Here is an 18,819-nt window from a genome sequence, read left to right on the forward strand (position 1 = left end):
ATAATTCTGATTGAAGTAATAAAGCTTAATCAAAATAAAAACCGAAAAAGATGCTCTATTAAATTTAATATTTTTATTGGCGTTAAAATATTAAACAGTATCAATTTAGTTTAATATACAATGTTATTGAGCACAGACAATATAAATATTAAATAAAACAGTTGTTGACTTTTGTCAAATCTTATTACTGTGTTTTCTGCATGATTAGTGTACAACTTTTGTACATCGTACTATTTATAAAACTGGTAATATACCTGCATATACTTTAAAAAAAATGAATACCTACTGTTTAAAAATTAAATTTTAGAGTTCTATAGAAATGGCACTTTTTAAGTAATAAAAAATGTAACAAAATACTTTTAGTTGTAAATCTCACAATGCTATTAGGTATTTAGTAATATTGTTTATAATGTTGTATAGTACCTATTATAACTAAACCATCATTCTTCATATCAAGAATTTATGAAATTAAGAGTAATTAACACATTTTTATAAATAATTTTAATTAGGCATTCAATTTAATAAAAAATATACTTACTCTATAAGTTAATAATGATATTAACTATGAACTTATTGATTCCATAACAAATACTTCCAATTCTTTCATATAAACATTAAATAGAAAAATAAAACATACAATAAAAATAGTTCTTTTTAATTTTGAGTTGAACTTTCTAATTATATAATAGTTCCCTGAATAAAATATTAAAAAAAAAAAAAACAAAACAAAAAATTACATATATAACTTCTATACACATTTAAACCCCCTCATGCTTACCAAAAATAAGAAACAAATGGCAACTATTGTAAATAAATATTATTGTTATGGTTTTAATATACATTATACTGTTTTGGCATTTTGTAGTACCTATGACTAGATGGAACAAATTTTAGAAAACAACCAACCATAAAAAAAAAAAAAATAATAAAAAAAAATTTTAATGGTAAGTAGCACCCTGAATAGAAATTTTATTTTCTATCAAAAAGCTTTAGTTTTGACCTTACAGCTCCTTCACAAACCAAAATACGTTTGCCACAGACATTTGGACTAGTTGTGTTTGTTGCACGTCGTAATACTCCAGACACAAGACCTGAACGCCTTGGTCGTATGGAGGGTTGTGTCTCCCGTTGGCTTTGTTTTTCTTCAAAATACTCAACGATTTTACTTATATGTCTAGTCTTCTGAAATAAATATTAACTATGTGAAGTGAACAAATTAAAAATTTTGTTTTTTATATTTACTTGATGGTTTTCCCATTCATTACACGTTGATAAGTCATCTGAACTATGATGCGTATTATTGTGTAGAAAACAATAGCCGCCAGGTCTAAGATGGTGTTCATCACCAGTGGAGTCAAGGAACAATGATGATGTAGCTGAACCAGATGACAATGTCACTGATGAAGCATTAGTTGCATGCTGGCACTCAAGTCCTGCCAAAATGTCGTTCATTAATATTGATCTCGCTTTTGTTTGCTACCCAGACAGCAAGAAAATAATCGAGCACATACAACTGTTATTTTAAAAGTGTCTTAATATTCTTAAAATTAGAACCATGAATTAGTTAAAAATTAAAAATTGTTTATAAAATATATCATTACCTGGTAAACAAAAATCATCACAAACACTACTATAGAAGCCGGATTCGCATGAGCCTCTCCGTCTTAGATTAGCTACACCAGAATTAACAGGAATTGTGAGATCGGTCCAACACGAATCAACTGTTACAGTAGGAAATGTTTTAGTAGTATTCTCTATATTTGTTAATGACATCCACCGTCTACCGTTAGTTCTAGGCATTAGTGGAGATGATGGTAAAGATGTAGAGCAACATTTTTTTGAAGACTTATCAATGCTTCTATGTTTTCCTTTAGGTGTAGATGAGTCAGCAATAAGTGTACCACCACTTGATACACTTAAAGAACACCGTCTATCCAGCTCCACGTATCCAGGTGATGGTAATTCACAACACGAAGAAAATAAATCTGAACCATTTGTTGAAGCAAGTATTTTTCGAACGCCTTGAAACTTTGCATCCAATTTATGAAAGGGATTGGATTTGGACGGGCAAGGCTTATAATGAGGATCTTGACGACACATACTTTCACCCACATAACGTAGAGGTTGAACAAAATGACACCGTGCTTTGTCTGATGGAGCCGTATGTGCTGGAAAAGCCAATATACCTTCATCTTCTGACAATGATCTACTATGACACACTATATCAAACAAAAATTAAGATTAATATTATTATATAGTTGAAGATTATTTACATGGTATTATTATAAATGTTAAATATTTTAAGTAAAATGGACATAATAGTACAGTTTAATGTTTAATGAACATTTGAATCTAATTGAAATTAGGAGGTGCAATGAATAAAAAATATCAAACAATGAAATTGTGTATTTGTAACTACATTTTTTGTGATTGTTTTCCTCAGGTCCATTATTTTGCAGCAGGAACTCTTCACTTCGTGCTTCGACCATCGCTGTTGAGCAAGGATTTGACCGAGTTGTAACAACTGGACATCTCCTTGATCCAGATAAATTTGAATTTACGTTAAGTGGAAAAGCAATTGCTTCTTCTAGTTGTTGAACAATTTCTTTAAATGTTGGACGTGATTTAGCATCCAACTGTACGACAAATAAAATTTATAAAAATTTATAAATTACAATTTATGAATATAATACATTTTAAGTATAATGATAACAATCTTACATGGCAACAAGAAAATGCTAATTTGAGAAACATAGTTGGTGGAGGACAAGATGAACATAACTCAACAAAAGCTATATAATCTAGGCCAAAATTTTGTGTTCTAGGTAAAATATCTGGATCTGCTTTCACTCTGGCAATAATTTCACATAACACAATTCCATAACTAAAAACATCACTGCTTTCATTATATACATTGCCCTTAACACATTCTGGCGACATCCACCAAGGTGATCCAACTTGCTGTAACCTTTGTCCTTTCCTAATAAATATACAAAAATAAGTTATTTAGAAAACAATAATTTTATTTTATGCTCTGAAAATAATCATGATTAATAAACTAAATAATTAATGAACAAGATATGCTAAGAAATTAATTATGGTTAATTGGCAAGTAAAATACCTCTTAATGTATTCTAATTAAATTTTGATTTCTATAAAAACGAACTTAAAATAAAATGTTCTTAAGATACATATGTACATTGAAAATTCACAAAAAACAATATACAATTTAAAATTTAATTATCTTTACATTCATACATCATTATATTATATTTTTAGTAAAATGAATAAAAGTTATTTTGATGAAATTCAAAAAATCATTATTGTTTGTTTATGTACCTATTATTTGAAATACCTTATCACATAGAATAATTTTACAAATATGCTATTTTCATCCACATTTGTTTATTATAATAAAATTTTCAATTTTTTCTTGTAAGACCTTTTTGTGCATTACATTAACATACAACTTAAGATTCAATTATTTATTCAACCATATTGTGTAATTTTGTTAACTATATTTTTCCTAAGTTAGTTTTAGAGATTTCCATCTAATCTTTAAGAATTAAAGTAAAAAATATTTTATTTGACATGAAATAATTACAAATTTGGATGAAAAAAATTATTTTGGCATACTACATTTATGCCACATTATAGGTTTATTTTATAGCTTACGTAGTGTATAATTTAAGACGTTAAATAATAAAATATTTATATCTTATATTAGAATAAGAATATTAATAAATTTAAATTTAATAATATACATATTCAAAGAAATTAAATGCATAATAAAATTATAACTAAATATATACCAAGTATACTCACTTTGGTATTTTTGCAGCTAAACCAAAATCGGCTACAACAGCAGTCAGATCTTCAGTTGATTCATTTTTTTTAATTAAAACATTCTAAAATTTGTAAATTGTTGAATATTATCATACTTGGTATATTTAATTTAAATAATAATATTAAGTAGTACTACACAATAATTTTAGAGTAAGTTCTAAAAGAAGTTCATTATTTATAATTTAGACAAATTAGGTAAGTTTATATTTACTTTGGAAGTTAAATCACGATGAAATATGTCTCTTGAATGAAGATACTTCATGCCCCTTGCAATATCAAGACTTATTTTCATTCTTACTTTAAATGAAAGTTCAATATCAGATTCAATTAATTGTTCTAAACTTCCACCATTGATATACTAATAAAAGTACAATTTATTATAAAAAAGTTCTTAATACTTAAATGAGTAATTTAAAAAATGTAATATTGTACATCATAAATATACATCCAATACAACAGTATTATAATTACCTCAGTTAATGCATGGAGTTGTCCTTTATATACACAAGCACCTTCAAATCTAAAACAACAATAATCAAATAAATAGATAAAAATAGACAAAGTAATAAGATAATATGAAATAGTTATTGATATGCCGCTTGTTCACAAAAACAGGATAATAGAAATAGCGAAGTTGGAAGTTTAAAATAAAAAAAAAGTTTAACTATATCAATCTTAATTTTCATACCCAAGTATGTTAGGATGTGAAAGCTTGTTCATAAGTTGCACTTCTTTTAGCATATTGAATCGATTAGATTGTTTAATATTCATTTTGAGTACCATTACTTTTCCAGTGTTTCGGTGAGTAACACGGTATACTTCAGAGAAGAAACCTTCACCAATACGCTCACTAACAAAATCATCTAGATTTGTGAGTGAACGCACAGCATGCTTAAGAGCACAACAAGAGTTGCCTTTTAATCGACATCCTTCTTTAAGTTGGAACTCAACCTTCTCTTCCATAGTAGTCACGTAATTTGTCATAACATTTTGATAACCTGAAAAGGTTAATAAACAATGAGTCATTTTAATTGACACATATGATTATTTATAATGGCAACTGCTAAGATTCATAAGATAAAAATACATGTAAGCAAGTTTGTGAGGTATAAATAACAGAACACTGAAATTAAAATAAGATTTAGAACAAAAAACAATTGTTAAAAATTATAATATAAAAATGCCCGTAAGACTTCCTACTTTTAATCCTCAAAAAGACCAATGAAAAAAGATTTTCTGTTGAAGAAAAATACTACATTTTTTAAAAGAATTTTGGAAATATTTGGGAAAATAATTAACTATTAACCAATGCATTTAGTTAAAAATATGTTATATAGATATGAAAGAAAAGTACCTAAAATTTAAAACTTAACTTTCAAACAAAGAATGAACAAAATAGCTTATCAAAAGATAAAAAATTTCATACTAGCATCTCAATAATAATATAATTTTTAGATAGGTACCTAATTAATATAAGGTCAATAACAATAAAAATACAGTAATTTAATTATAATTTTTAATTCAGCATTTATGAATCAAAATTCAAAATATAGGCATATACTTTTAATTTTATGTTTTCAAAAAATCTAAATATTTTTTTCTTTATTTGATTTCAAATATGCCTGAAGACTGAAAATCATTAAGCAATTTGAAGATATTATACACAAGGTTTTTTATGCATAAATAGCTATAATTAATTTATCTAGCCAATAAAATGTTAGTAAGTAAAATGTACTTCAACCATTACTACAAAAAGTAGTTGCAATATTTATAGCATTTACTTATTTATTGTTTCGAGGTTAACACATTATTCCACCTTAAAATGTAGTAAATATTATATTAAAAAATATAGTTTTTATAATAAAACGTGTAGGCATAATGTTTTTGAAAATAATTATTTTATACATTTAGTCAAGATGAATTCATTACAAAACATTTTTAAAAAAAATTACATTTTGAATATAATTTAAGTACCTAATTTACTTTTGCGAAAAATAGCATACATTTTTTATTTCACATTTTAAGCCAAAATATACTTCTGAGAATTTTAATACCTCTGAATATTAAAAATAAATTCAAAATAAACCTTATTAATTATTTTATTAAACGTCTTAACTACTTTATTATTTATTCAAAATCAATTTTTACACACCTAACACCTAACATTAAGCAAATTATAATTTTTTTTTATTGGTCTATAGCTTTTGAGACAAGGGCAATTAGCTTTAAAAATTATAAATAATTTATTTTGGGTTAATTATTTGTATTTAATGAGGGTACTTAGTTATACATAAAATAATAATAGATAAATTATACAACAAAATTGCATAATTCTGTTGAACAATAGTTGTAATTTTTAATGGGCTTTAGTTCTGAGCTAAGTTAGACCCTTAGTCTACTTTATAAAAATGGGAGACTCTGCAATTTTATAAAAGATTTGTATTTAATTTTAATTTTATATCCTATACTGTAAACTGGGAAAAATGTTATTAGATTTGTCATTTGATACCTAAAAGTACCGCTCTACTATACAATAGGTGCTAAGTGCACCTCATTAATGAGTAGTTAACTGTAATGAACGATTGAAGAAATTATTTAGACTATGTATTTTTAGTATGTGACAACTTATAAAGAATTTTGTACTTCATTTTCGAGCTTTACCAACTAAAAATTTTAATGTATCATACATAAACTAAAGAGAACTAAAAACAAAGTCAACAATGTAAAATGCATATGAATAGCCAAAAGGGGCCAAAATATTTTTAGCTAGTAAATGCTTATACCAAAAAAAAGTAGAACCTCGATTATCCGAACTAATTGGAACCGCACTTAGTTAAAGTACTGGAATCATATTAGAAATATATAATTACAAAGTAGGTACATAGAAACAAATATTTATGATATTTTTTGACAAAATTCTTATAACAAAGAACTTGGATAATAAAAGGTTAGTATAATGGAGGTTCAACTGTATTGATAAACATTTCAAGCTTCTGTTATTTATTTTTGAGTAATAACTGGAGCACAAATTTGTATGAACTAAAGCGTCAGAATATGCCATATAATATGCAGTAAAAATATGCAACAAATATGCGAGTTAAGATCTTTAAACTGTGTAATAGGTATGGTAAAAAAATGCTATTATTTTATATAATTTTTAATTTTCATTTTAACATGCAATATTTTTTGAATTTGGTCAAAATATACACAAATTGGTATGCAATAACCATTAAATATGCAAAAAAATAAGAATTTGCATGAAATCCCACACAAAATACATTTAATTCTAGGAATAACAAAAAAAAAAAAGTTTGTCAAAAACTGGATTTTTTGAAGTTTTTGTAGAGGTAATAATAAGAAAATGAATAGATGTGTGCATATACATACCTATATATTTAAATGTTTAGTAAATAGCAAGGTAAATAGTGTCCCAGGAAAACTACTGGAATATACTTCCCACTTAAGATAAGTGCCACTAAGTAATATAATGTTATATACTTCTATCTAAAAATATAATAGTGCTACTAAATTAACTTAATGAATTATAATTAGTTAATAACATATCAAATTTGAAAAATTATTTATTTTACACTTCAAATGTTCAGAGATAAGGTAAGTTACTCATTAAAGCAAAAGTCACAAAAACTTGTTAATTGTATTTAATAATTAGGTAAGTGATAATTTTGAATAATTTCAAAAACAAATTAAAAATGTTGTGAAGTTTCAAGTATCTGATTTATTAAACAAATCCAAGGTAACTAACATTTATTGTTTTAAAAATATTATTTAATGCTTATAAAACATTAATTGTAGAAAACAAAAACCAAAAATTGATAACAATTTAAAATTTATTTTAATGAATTGCAATTTTTGAAAGTAATGTGAGTCTTTATTTTGAGTATAAATGTTTATTTTTTTTTCATCAAGGGTATGTTGTTTACAAATTTAACTCTAATACTTACATACTTGAATATTAGCATGATAGTGTAATTATAAATGTATTTTCTTACAAAATAACAAAATATTTTAAAAAAAGATTAGAATGACTCATTTTATTTAAAAATAGAGGTTCCTTAAAAGTGTGAAGTAACATTAGTAACAATGACTTTCTTTAAATTTTTTTAAAAAAAACAATAATTATACATAATCCTTTGGCATGAATTGAGAGCCTAATAAATAATATTCACAATATCTGCAAAAGAGATTTAACAATATTTTAAGTATTGATTAGGCTTATATCTACTTAACTACTAATAGACATTCACCAATCATATCTTTATCATTAATGTTTTTGTTTATATCGATGAATAGTGGTTATTATATTTTAACTGGTAAATAGTGCAGTATAAAAAAATACGTATATCAAAAATATAGAATTGACTTACTGGATTTTCTGTTGATTCCACGTCCATTCTAAGAATCTTACTAATTTTATAATGCCAACTAGGTAGCTTAATTATGCTGAAGTCAAATTAAATAGTACAATTAAATATATACAATCACACAAAACGGTTAGTTAATAAATGTCACACAATTGCCTGCACTACTGATGGAAAAAATGGAAAAACCTTTAAAAACGAATAAGGTAGATGTACACTGCAAAACACAAAAAATTACAAATTAATGAAAATTGTCTAGAAAACCAGATAAGAGCTAATTAAATCTCATTTCTCATAACTTGTTAAATTTTTTACGCATACACACTTTTCGATACTTCATTCATGTCAACATTGCAGTGTAGCCAATGTTACCAGACTTAACTTGTCACAAGCTTTCCCTTTTTTTGTGAATTTCGATTCCTTATTCAGAGAAAATCACCCATTTCCGAAATCATTTCGAAAATTTGACATTTTGAAATCGAATATTAATGGTCACGGGTGTCGGTGGTTTAGACCATTAATAGCGCCCCATGGAGCGCATGAGCCCTAGGGCCTGGACCGAAACCAAAAGAATAAACGACCCGTCCCTCACCAACTTCACGTTGTATGTGCATCCCGGAATTATATTAAATTCCCCTCATCGTTGTAAAGATTATAATATAATATATGGTGCCAAAATTGGCTTAAGGAATTTTTTTTGAAATTAATATTCCTTAAAAGACAGTAAAATTATTATTTTAAACCCATAGGTTCCTGAATCCCGACAGCCGCGTCGCGCAATAGATAGTATGTAATCATAAAGAAAACAATTAGGGGCGGGAATAATACCTGTTCACCCACACTGTAGTTGCCCGGAGATTAATGTTTTCCAAAAAATGTATCGAATGTAGAAGAAAATGGACGGACGTAATAATAATAATATTGTTGAAATTAGTTAACATATTTAAAGACCGTCGTGATTTTCGTATCGATTTCAAGAGACATTTTTGAACGGTCGACGATATTTCGACGGTTTACGGTACTTATATTTTAATCTCAAACGCCGTGTGTCCTGGTCGAGTATAATGATAGGGACCAGAGAAGAAATCGTCTTGTTGTTTTGATAATATTATTATTTTATTATTATCTATCTATCTAATAGGTATTCGTACTCGACTATTCAATGTTTGTTAGTATATAGTATACTAACCTTAGTATATAGTAGTGATATTGTTTGACGCGAATGAACAGTTTTAGAATAAATTATCATGGAATTGGCATTAGTACAGTGATTTTCAAATGGATCAATTTAATTTATCACGATACGCGAATTTAACTGTTCAAAGGGTTCAACCACCTGAAGAAAAGCCACTGCCTAAGGCTATAGAAAATGAAGAAGAAGAAGATGATGACTGTAGCGATGAAGATGATTTTAGTGGCAGTGAAGAAGATACTAACAAGACAGCAGCAATTTCCAAGACTTCAGATAATTCCGAAATATCTGCTATTCCAACTACAGTTGATGAAAATGTTGAAGTCAAATTAGAATCAGAACACATTGAAAATGAATCAGAAAATGAGAGCAATAACAAAGAACAAACTGATGAAGAAATTGAAGCTAACTCCAAGCGGAAATCTGGCGAAGAAGAAGATGATCAAACCCCGAAAAAAGCCAAAATGAATGAAGAAAGTATGTACCTATATTTATATTATGTGTATGTATGTTTATTGGTTATAAATATTTTTTAATTTGTATTTATTTCCAGGAACCAGTGATGAAGATCCAGATAATCAATCTACATCTGAAAAACGACCAACCAATTTAAGACGAAATATTCGTGAGGTAATGGATGAAACAAAATTAGATGAATCGACCTTGGCTGCACAAAGACAAGAAATGGAAAGATTACGGCGAGTTCAAGAGCAACAACGTATTATTAGAGACGTAAGTAAAATAGATGGTTTATTTTGAACAATACTTTTTAGTTAATTAATTATTTTTAAATATTAGGTCCAAAAACAAATTGCGATCAATAGACAAAATTCTAAAGCTCAGGATCGTGTTATGTCTTTGCTTCAAGGAGGAACTACATCATTAATTAAAAAAAGTTCTGTACCTACTGAACCACAAGCCCAACCTAAACCTAATACAATTGTGATTTCTACTGATTCCGGATCGCCACAGATATTTAATAAAAAAATGTTAGAAATATTAAAAAATCAACCAGACGCTTCAAAAGAATGCAATGAAATTGATAAACTATCATCTATTGCTTCAAAACTTGGAGATGTTAGTGAACCACACATGGTAACGTCTTCTGTTTCAATTGCTCCAATAAAACCAGCAAAAGTAGCTGAGGTTGTAACTATAAGTAGTGAAAGTGAAGAGGAAGTAGAACAAAAACCTCAAAGCTCAGATGATGATTGTATATTAATATCTGGTGATGAAGAAGAAGAAGATAATATAGCAGATGATGATACACACAATAGTGGTATGCACACAAACGATGCTTATAATCTACCAGATGAGTCTGGACGAGTTCTCATAAATGTTGGCCATCCAGATAATGAGCCAGATGTTTTCTTAGCTCCTCAAATTGCACGTATTATCAAACCTCACCAAATTGGAGGTGTAAGATTTTTGTTTGATAATGTGGTTGAATCTCTTGAAAGGTTTAAATCTTCTAAAGGATTTGGGTGCATACTTGCCCATTCTATGGGGTTAGGCAAAACACTACAGGTAATTTATAAGTATTTTTAAATTTGCTTTTTTTATAAATATTTTCTAATTTCTAAAAATGTAGTTTTCCATTTATTATTTTTTGAAATTACTTAAATTTTATTCTTATAGGTTGTTTCATTTTGTGATGTTTTTTTAAGACACACACCAGCAAAACATGTGTTGTGTATTATGCCTATAAATACTTTACAAAATTGGATGGCTGAATTTAATATGTGGCTTCCATTACCCGATGATCCTAAGAATTCTTCAGAAAATACAACAAATAGTGGTGATATTATTTATAGACAGTTCCCTTTATTTGTTCTTAATGACTTCCATAAGACTATATCAGCAAGAGGAAAAGTCATTGAAAACTGGCGAGTTGAAGGTGGTGTCCTACTAATGGGCTATGAGCTTTACAGACAGTTAACTTCTAGGAAACCAAGAAAGAAACGAAATAAAAAACAAGTTGATGACGATTTTTATGATGAAAAAAACAAACCGTTGCTTGATGGTAAACATTTAATTTACATATGGTTAAATAATTTTGATAAAAACATTTAATTATTTTATTTTTTGTTTTTGTTAGAAATGAGAGATGCATTAGTAAAACCTGGACCAGATTTAGTGATTTGTGATGAAGGGCATAGAATCAAAAATAGCCATGCTTCAACTTCACAATCTCTTAAAGAGATTGAGAGTCGTCGACGTGTAGTGTTAACTGGATATCCATTACAAAATAACTTATTAGAATATTGGTGTATGGTAGATTTTGTTCGTCCAAATTACTTGGGAACAAAAACTGAATTCAGTAACATGTTTGAAAGACCTATTCAAAATGGTCAATGTATTGACAGTACACCTCAAGATATTAGGTTGATGAGACACAGAGCCCATGTTTTACATTCTCTTCTGGAAGGGTTTGTTCAACGAAGAAGTCATTCTGTATTAGAAAAAACACTACCACAAAAAGAAGAATTTGTTTTACTTGTTCGTATGACTCCATTACAACGATTGCTATATGATCGATTCATGAATGAAGTTGTACGAAAAAAAGCTGTACCTAATCCATTGAAAGCATTTGCAGTTTGTTGTAAAGTAAGTTGTTTAAAACAATAATATTTAACTTAAGTAAATGTTTTATCATTCATATTTATTTTCCATGTTTAGATCTGGAATCATCCTGACATTCTATATTACTTTTTGAAAAAACGCTCATTGGATGAAGCTGAAATTGATTTAGATCTAGAAGAAGCTAGTACACCTTTGGGTACACCATTAGGGCCTACCCCAGCAACTTCTCCATCTGCAGCATCTAAACGATCTAGAAACCGGTGGCCAAAAGGAGGAGGAATAAATCCTAATTCTAAAGAATTAAAAAACAATCCAAATCGCAAGGTATTTTGTACATAATATTCAGTTACATAACATCAGTTATATTTAACAAACATTTTTAGAGAAAATTATTTTCAAAGCCTAAAAAAAATATTTTCATCATTAGTTAAATGCAAGTATAAAAATTATTGATGAACAAGTATTTTTAAATTTTTTCAAGAAATACATAGATTAGAAATAATCTCAATCAAATCTCCCCACCACCACCTCTAAAAAAACAATTGTCTAGTCATTCAAAAATTTAAAAAATAATATTTTAAACAGTTAAAATTGAAAATAAAATATTTAGTCCTAATCCACATTGCTTACAAATTATGTGGCATATATCTTCAAAAAATCATCCTAAAATGTATTTTTATGTTTGGCATTTTGATTTATGGTAAATAATAATTTTTTTTGCTTGTTAATTAAGATCTCTTATAAGTTTGGTATGCTGATTTGAGAATAATTCAATTTAAGAATTTTTCAAAAATTGTTAGGAGAGCTGCAGCCTCCTAAACTCTCTCGCTGTCATACTCATTTTAGTTATTTTTATAAATCACAGAAAATATATTTTTAATATTTGGTCCAAAATGTGCTGATGACACATTTTCTTTGAAATTAAAATTTACTTTTCTTACTTGGTTAATATTAATAAACATTATTTTAAACAAAATTAATAACAATTATAGATTTATTTGGAAAGATTTCAGTAGATAATTTTACAAAAAGGACATTCTATATCTTTGTTGTTGTTATACTATATTTTATGTTCTTACAATAAAAAAGTATATAAAAATATAAAAAAATATTTTTATCATCTTGATGAAAATAATGCTTTATTTTTTTAAGTTAGAAATATTTTCCCAAAACATGATATTTTTAGGCATTTTCCCTTTTTTTAATGAATATTTTATTCAAATTCATTTCAGAACATAAAAAAAGATCAAATGAAAACCCCGGCTGTAGCAACAGTTATGCCAAATACAAGTAATAATCAACTTATTACTCCTACTACTCATAATCACAATACCTCAACTGTTCCACAATCTATACAATCTAATCAGTATGAAGATTTTTCCTCACAACCTCAACATTATGGAAGTCAGGGGAATTTCACAAATCAACAATTGAATAATTATAATCAAAACTATGATTCTTCTTATTGGAAAGAAGGAGGACATTTTTACCGTGGTAACTCTGAATATTATCAATCTAATCAAGGTTCAGAAACAAAAAATCAATATCCATACCCTCAAGACCCTAGACTAGAAGTTGGAGAAATTAGAATGGTAAAGAGTGAGCCAAGTTATCAAAACTATGAAGAAACCAGTTTTAGTGGTTCAAATGATCAAAATCTTTATCAAAATCGTGGATTTAATCAAGATACTACACAAGGAACACAGGAATCTGAACAACCATTATCTAACCAAGGTTTTTCTCCAGATGTCCAAAAAGTAAACCAAGGTTTTTCTCCAGATGTCCATAAAGTAAACCAAGGTTTCTCCCCAGATGTTCAAAAAGTGAACCAAGGTCATTTTCCAACTTTGGGAATAAGTCAAGAGATTATACCTTGTCAAAGTATTTCAAACATTCCAGGATTGCAATCAGATAATATTGATCAAATGTCAATGTCAAAACAAAAACCAAAAAATGTCCGAAATCGAAAACCTACCATAAATAATAAACAAATCCAAAAAAATCAATCTATGGTTGTAGCCAATTCAGGAATACATGTTGATAATAATTGTAACGATAATGATAGCAACTTAAAAAATCAACAAGTAATATCTAATTCTAAAGAAATATCATTTAGCCAAGCATTTAACCAAGGAAATAGCCAAGAAGTTCTTTCTAATAGCAATCAAGGATTGTTTACGAACAATCAAGATGTTCTAGCAAATACTAATAAAGGATTATTTGGAAGCTCTTCAAGAAATAATGAAGATATTCATTTTAGTAATAGCCATGCATCTTTAACAGAAAGCAATAAAGGTATTTATGGGAGTAGCTTGATAAAGCAGGGAAATGACAATGGCACTGGTATGACTGTTAGTTTTGAGGGTTTATTTGACAGCAATCGAATTATGACAAATCATCAGAAAACCAACTTGAATCATCAACGTGTGCAAAATTCTATTCCAACCAACATCAATTCACAGAATATTAATAATAGTTTGAGTAATCAAAGCACATTGAGCCATCAATCTATTCAAAATCGAGTAACAAATCATCAATTAATTGATAATCCAAGGTTAATGACTAGTAATCCTGTTAACCAAGGGGTTAGAAACCAAGGATTGTTGTTGTGTGATACTAATAACCCAGGACAAATAACAAGTAGCCAAGGGGCTCAACATACTCATTCAATGACTGTATCACACGAACATCAAGAAATCAATCAAACATTTGTCAATCAGCAGCAACAACAACTACAACACCAACAACAGCAACAGCAGCAGCAACAACAACAACAGCAACAACAACAACAGCAACAACAACAACAACACCATCATCAACATAATCAAGAACAACAGCAGTATCAAAATTCAGATAACCGTGTCCAGATTCCAATAAGGGAACCATTTATGAACACTGATAATTCAAATAACAGCTATAACAATTATATGTTAGAACCCAATCAACATATAACTAATCAGAATCATAATTATGGAACTATGTTACCTGACTCCTCATTTCAAAATCCTAATATTTTGACCGATCAGATGTTACATGACCAAGAAATGTTGTTAGCTAATGATCAGGCAATGTTAAGTGTCCTCAACTCAACAACTGATGCCAATGAACAGGCACTATTGTATAACGCTATGGTAGGCCAGCCTGATGGACAGAGTTTGCTTGGTCTTTTAGAGCCGCCGAGCATGTTGAACAATCAAATTAATGAATATCAACCAGTCTATGGACCATTGCCATCTAACGTCAAACCCGGGTTACCTGGAGGTGCTAAGACAGATCCTGAATCTAATCAGTATCCAAGAGCATCAAATATACAACAGATTACTGGAAGAGGGGTTGGTTTAATGTCTGGAGCTCATAATCAAAATGAAGTGAAAATGTATTCAGAATCTAATCGTTTCAATGTTTCAAATTCTAATGAATCTTATTCGAGATATTCAAATTATTCATCTATGTATCCTCCATACACTCCAAGTACTAGTACTCCATTGGGAAGTATATCTGATATATTAGATAACATTCCTGGACCTGAACGTACATATCAACCACCTGAACGGAAGAATCCAGCTCCTTGCACAATGACCAGCCAAGATGTAAATCCATTACCACCATTTCGTTCATTAGACAATAAAACTAAATATGAATATGGTGGAACTGGCAATAATACAGACATTGATCAATCTCACGATGATAAAAGTACCTCGTTTTCTATAAACAAAGAATCAAGATCTATAGAAGATACCATGGATCCAAAAATATCAACATTAGAGGAAGGTGAAATAAAAAATCCTTCACTTTTAATTAAAAGTGGGAAGGAAGAACCTGGAATACCATATGATTGGGTAAGTTATTACATAATTACCAATTATCAATCTAATAAATTGTTGCATTATAATGAAATGGTTTTTAGGCGGTTGAATTATTTAATGATTATGTACCTGGTATGATTGAAGCTTCAGCAAAGATGTCATTATTATTTGCTATTGTTGAAGAATCTGTTAGAATTGGTGATCGTGTTTTATTATTTAGTCAATCATTATTCACATTAGACTTGATAGAAGAATTTTTGCAACGAAATAAAATCCCTGGAAAAGATGAACATTGGTGTCGAAATTGTGATTATTATCGTAAGTAAAACATACATTTATTTTATATTTTATTAGTTTTAGTTTAAATAAAAGATTACAACTCAACTATCACAAAACATTTTATAGGTATGTTTTAGATGCAGATTTTAATTTAGATCAAAAAGTATATTACCTTTATAATATTAAGATAATTAATATTTACTGTCATTATTTATTTATTCATCATTATTAGGTCTTGATGGCAGTACTTCAGCATCAGAACGTGAAAAGTTGATCAATGATTTCAACATCTGTAATACGGTCCATTTGTTTTTGGTATCAACACGTGCCGGATCATTGGGCATTAATCTTGTTGGAGCAAATAGAGTAATCGTGTTTGATGCATCATGGAATCCTTGTCATGATACTCAAGCTGTATGCAGGGTTTACCGATATGGTCAACAAAAACCATGTTTTGTATACAGATTAGTAACTGATAATTGTTTAGAAAAAAAAATCTATGATAGACAGATTAATAAACAGGTAATGGCAGATCGTGTTGTTGATGAATGCAATCCAGATGCCCATTTATCTATCAAAGAAGTGACTAATTTATGTTGGGATGATGGAGAGTCTACACCAATCAAAGATTTTTCATCACTGAAAGATAGTTATAACGATGTAGTTGTAAAATATATTGTTGAAAATCTCAGTTCTGTGCTAACCAAGGTAAATTATTAAAAACTAAATATTAGAAGAGAATACTGCTCTAAAAATTATTATCTTTGTTGCTCACCTTTTATAACATAGCCAACAATTGTTGAAAATCACTACTCAATTATTTATGAGTTTATAATTATTTAAGTCAACATGTTTTAGTTGTACTTTACTCATGTGATAGACAAGGAAAGAAAACTTAAGAATGATATTTTCTTGAAATACAACTATATTATAGACTGTAACTTATAATGTTTTTTGCTTAACAATGTTTAGGAGCCATTTCAACATGAATCATTGTTTGTGGACCGTAAAGACAAAAAATTATCACAGGCGGAAAAAAGATTAGCCAAAAGGAGTTATGAAATGGAGAAAAAAGCAAACACCAGACCCATGTATTCATATTATGGTCAAAATACTACATCTTCATTGTATAGGTCAGAACAAAAATATTAAATTATATAATTTTTGAATCATCTTATACAGTGCAATTATTTTATACAGAAATCAAATGGGTAAACCAATGGCTAGTGTACGTCCAATGCAATCAATGTCTAATACATCAGCGGTAATGGCTAGCAGAAATGCCCTAAATCGTAGATGGATACCAGCTGAGGTCTGGCAAAAACAAGGAATGAGTGCTCAAGAAATGACTTTACCACTGGGTAATTAATAATTACTTTTGAATTTAAATTGTTTTCTAGAACTCATAACTTCAAAAATGCAAACTGTGCATTTTTTGTTTCTAAAAACAGTGTAATTAATACTTTAATATTTCTAAAGATGTTGTAATCCCAACAAATGCTGGTGATCGTGGTTCAATTGTACTGAAAGCTGGTCAAAAAGTGATGGTACTGAAAAGTCCTAAAGGAATTTATATGCAGTTGGAAAGTGGAAAAATAATTGCCATCCGTACGGCAGCGAACAATAAACCTAATAATCCAGCAGTACCAAGCCAACCTTTCATCCCACAACAACAATCTACTCATCCTTCTACAATGACATATAATAGGCCTCAGGCACTAGAAAGTAGTTTTAATCCGGGAGCCAAAAGCGGTTAGCAATTAATATTATTCATAATGTACAATATCTAATTTATTTTATAAAATGTATGTGTTCATTTTTCAGATGCTTCTATGCAACAATTACGAAATCGTTCAAATTTATTAAGAAATAATCCTAGCATTTCCATAACTCCAAAACATATACCACCGTCAAGATCTGTTCAATCTCCCTCATATATGCCACAAACTCATTCGTCTGCTGCTGCTTCACAGCCAGTATCACCTGCCATACCATCGTCTTCATACCCTCCCAAATTACCTTCTTCAATAACATTAACAAAATTTGACCGACCTCATAAATCATCTGAAATAGGTGTACAGGCCGATTCAGCAGCCAGTTCATGTTATGCTCCTAGATATCCACCTGAGTATCCAAGATCATTTGATAAGTATCCTGTTAGAAATGAATACCCCCCAAGGTTGCCTCAATCTTATAATAATAATTATCCACCACAATATCACCGTCCCTCTTCTTCGCAATAATACAATAAAAATTCATTGTTTTTATTATCAAACTTAGTTTTATGTGTACATACAATGTAAATTTTTTTTATGTATATTATTAGAAATTTTAATCCTAAACGAAGTATGTTATTTTGTACAAACATTTTATATTAAAAAAAAGAGCGAAAAACGTTTAAACTCGAGCAAAAATAACTTGTCAGTATTTTCCTTAACTATTTAAAATTTATACTTTGGATATTTATACTATCAAGCATTTTTTTCTTGCATGTTCCTGTTTCGTCAAAATTATATTATAATAATTATAAATTATGTTTAAAACACTAAATTAATTTGATTATCAGTGTGAGTAGCAGAATAATAATTGATGATAGACTTATTAATATTTTAAATATGTTTATATTATTGTTTAGTTCATGTTTGTTGACATTGTTATACACAATTTTTTTTTATTATCGATCTAAGTTATTTAAAAAAATATATTTATTATGTTTTATATTTCAAAAATATAC

The 18,819-nt window shown here is 28.6% G+C and overlaps 2 protein-coding genes across 6 annotated transcripts; one reads left to right on the plus strand and one right to left on the minus strand.

The window, feature by feature from the left end:
• Positions 1-677: 677 nt before the first annotated feature.
• Positions 678-8,554, minus strand: LOC111029959 (probable tyrosine-protein kinase DDB_G0283397). 5 transcript variants are annotated; one of them, XM_022309230.1, is made up of 11 exons: positions 8,232-8,553; positions 4,535-4,844; positions 4,318-4,366; positions 4,058-4,204; positions 3,826-3,908; positions 2,722-2,980; positions 2,420-2,636; positions 1,785-2,219; positions 1,602-1,721; positions 1,243-1,433; positions 678-1,182 (listed from the first exon to the last, which is right to left on the minus strand). In XM_022309230.1, the coding sequence occupies exons 2-11, from the start codon at positions 4,828-4,830 to the stop codon at positions 970-972; spliced, it is 2,010 nt and encodes a 669-aa protein (XP_022164922.1). In that variant the 5' UTR covers positions 4,831-4,844; positions 8,232-8,553; the 3' UTR covers positions 678-969. The 5 variants fall into 5 exon arrangements, with proteins under 5 accessions (XP_022164922.1, XP_022164919.1, XP_022164921.1 ...); XM_022309227.1 differs by having other exon boundaries at positions 1,602-2,219; positions 8,232-8,552; XM_022309229.1 differs by lacking the exon at positions 8,232-8,553 and adding an exon at positions 7,809-8,103 and having other exon boundaries at positions 1,602-2,219.
• Positions 8,555-9,082: 528 nt separating this feature from the next.
• Positions 9,083-18,672, plus strand: LOC111029958 (helicase ARIP4). The gene is made up of 13 exons (XM_022309226.1): positions 9,083-9,894; positions 9,971-10,149; positions 10,216-10,944; positions 11,056-11,440; positions 11,516-12,024; positions 12,097-12,324; positions 13,233-15,839; positions 15,908-16,124; positions 16,318-16,793; positions 17,058-17,218; positions 17,286-17,446; positions 17,565-17,837; positions 17,910-18,672. The coding sequence occupies exons 1-13, from the start codon at positions 9,504-9,506 to the stop codon at positions 18,326-18,328; spliced, it is 6,735 nt and encodes a 2,244-aa protein (XP_022164918.1). The 5' UTR covers positions 9,083-9,503; the 3' UTR covers positions 18,329-18,672.
• Positions 18,673-18,819: the final 147 nt, after the last annotated feature.

The sequence above is a fragment of the Myzus persicae genome, unplaced genomic scaffold (assembly GCF_001856785.1).
Source record: "Myzus persicae strain clone G006 unplaced genomic scaffold, MPER_G0061.0, whole genome shotgun sequence".
Classification (NCBI taxonomy): Eukaryota; Metazoa; Arthropoda; class Insecta; order Hemiptera; family Aphididae; genus Myzus; species Myzus persicae.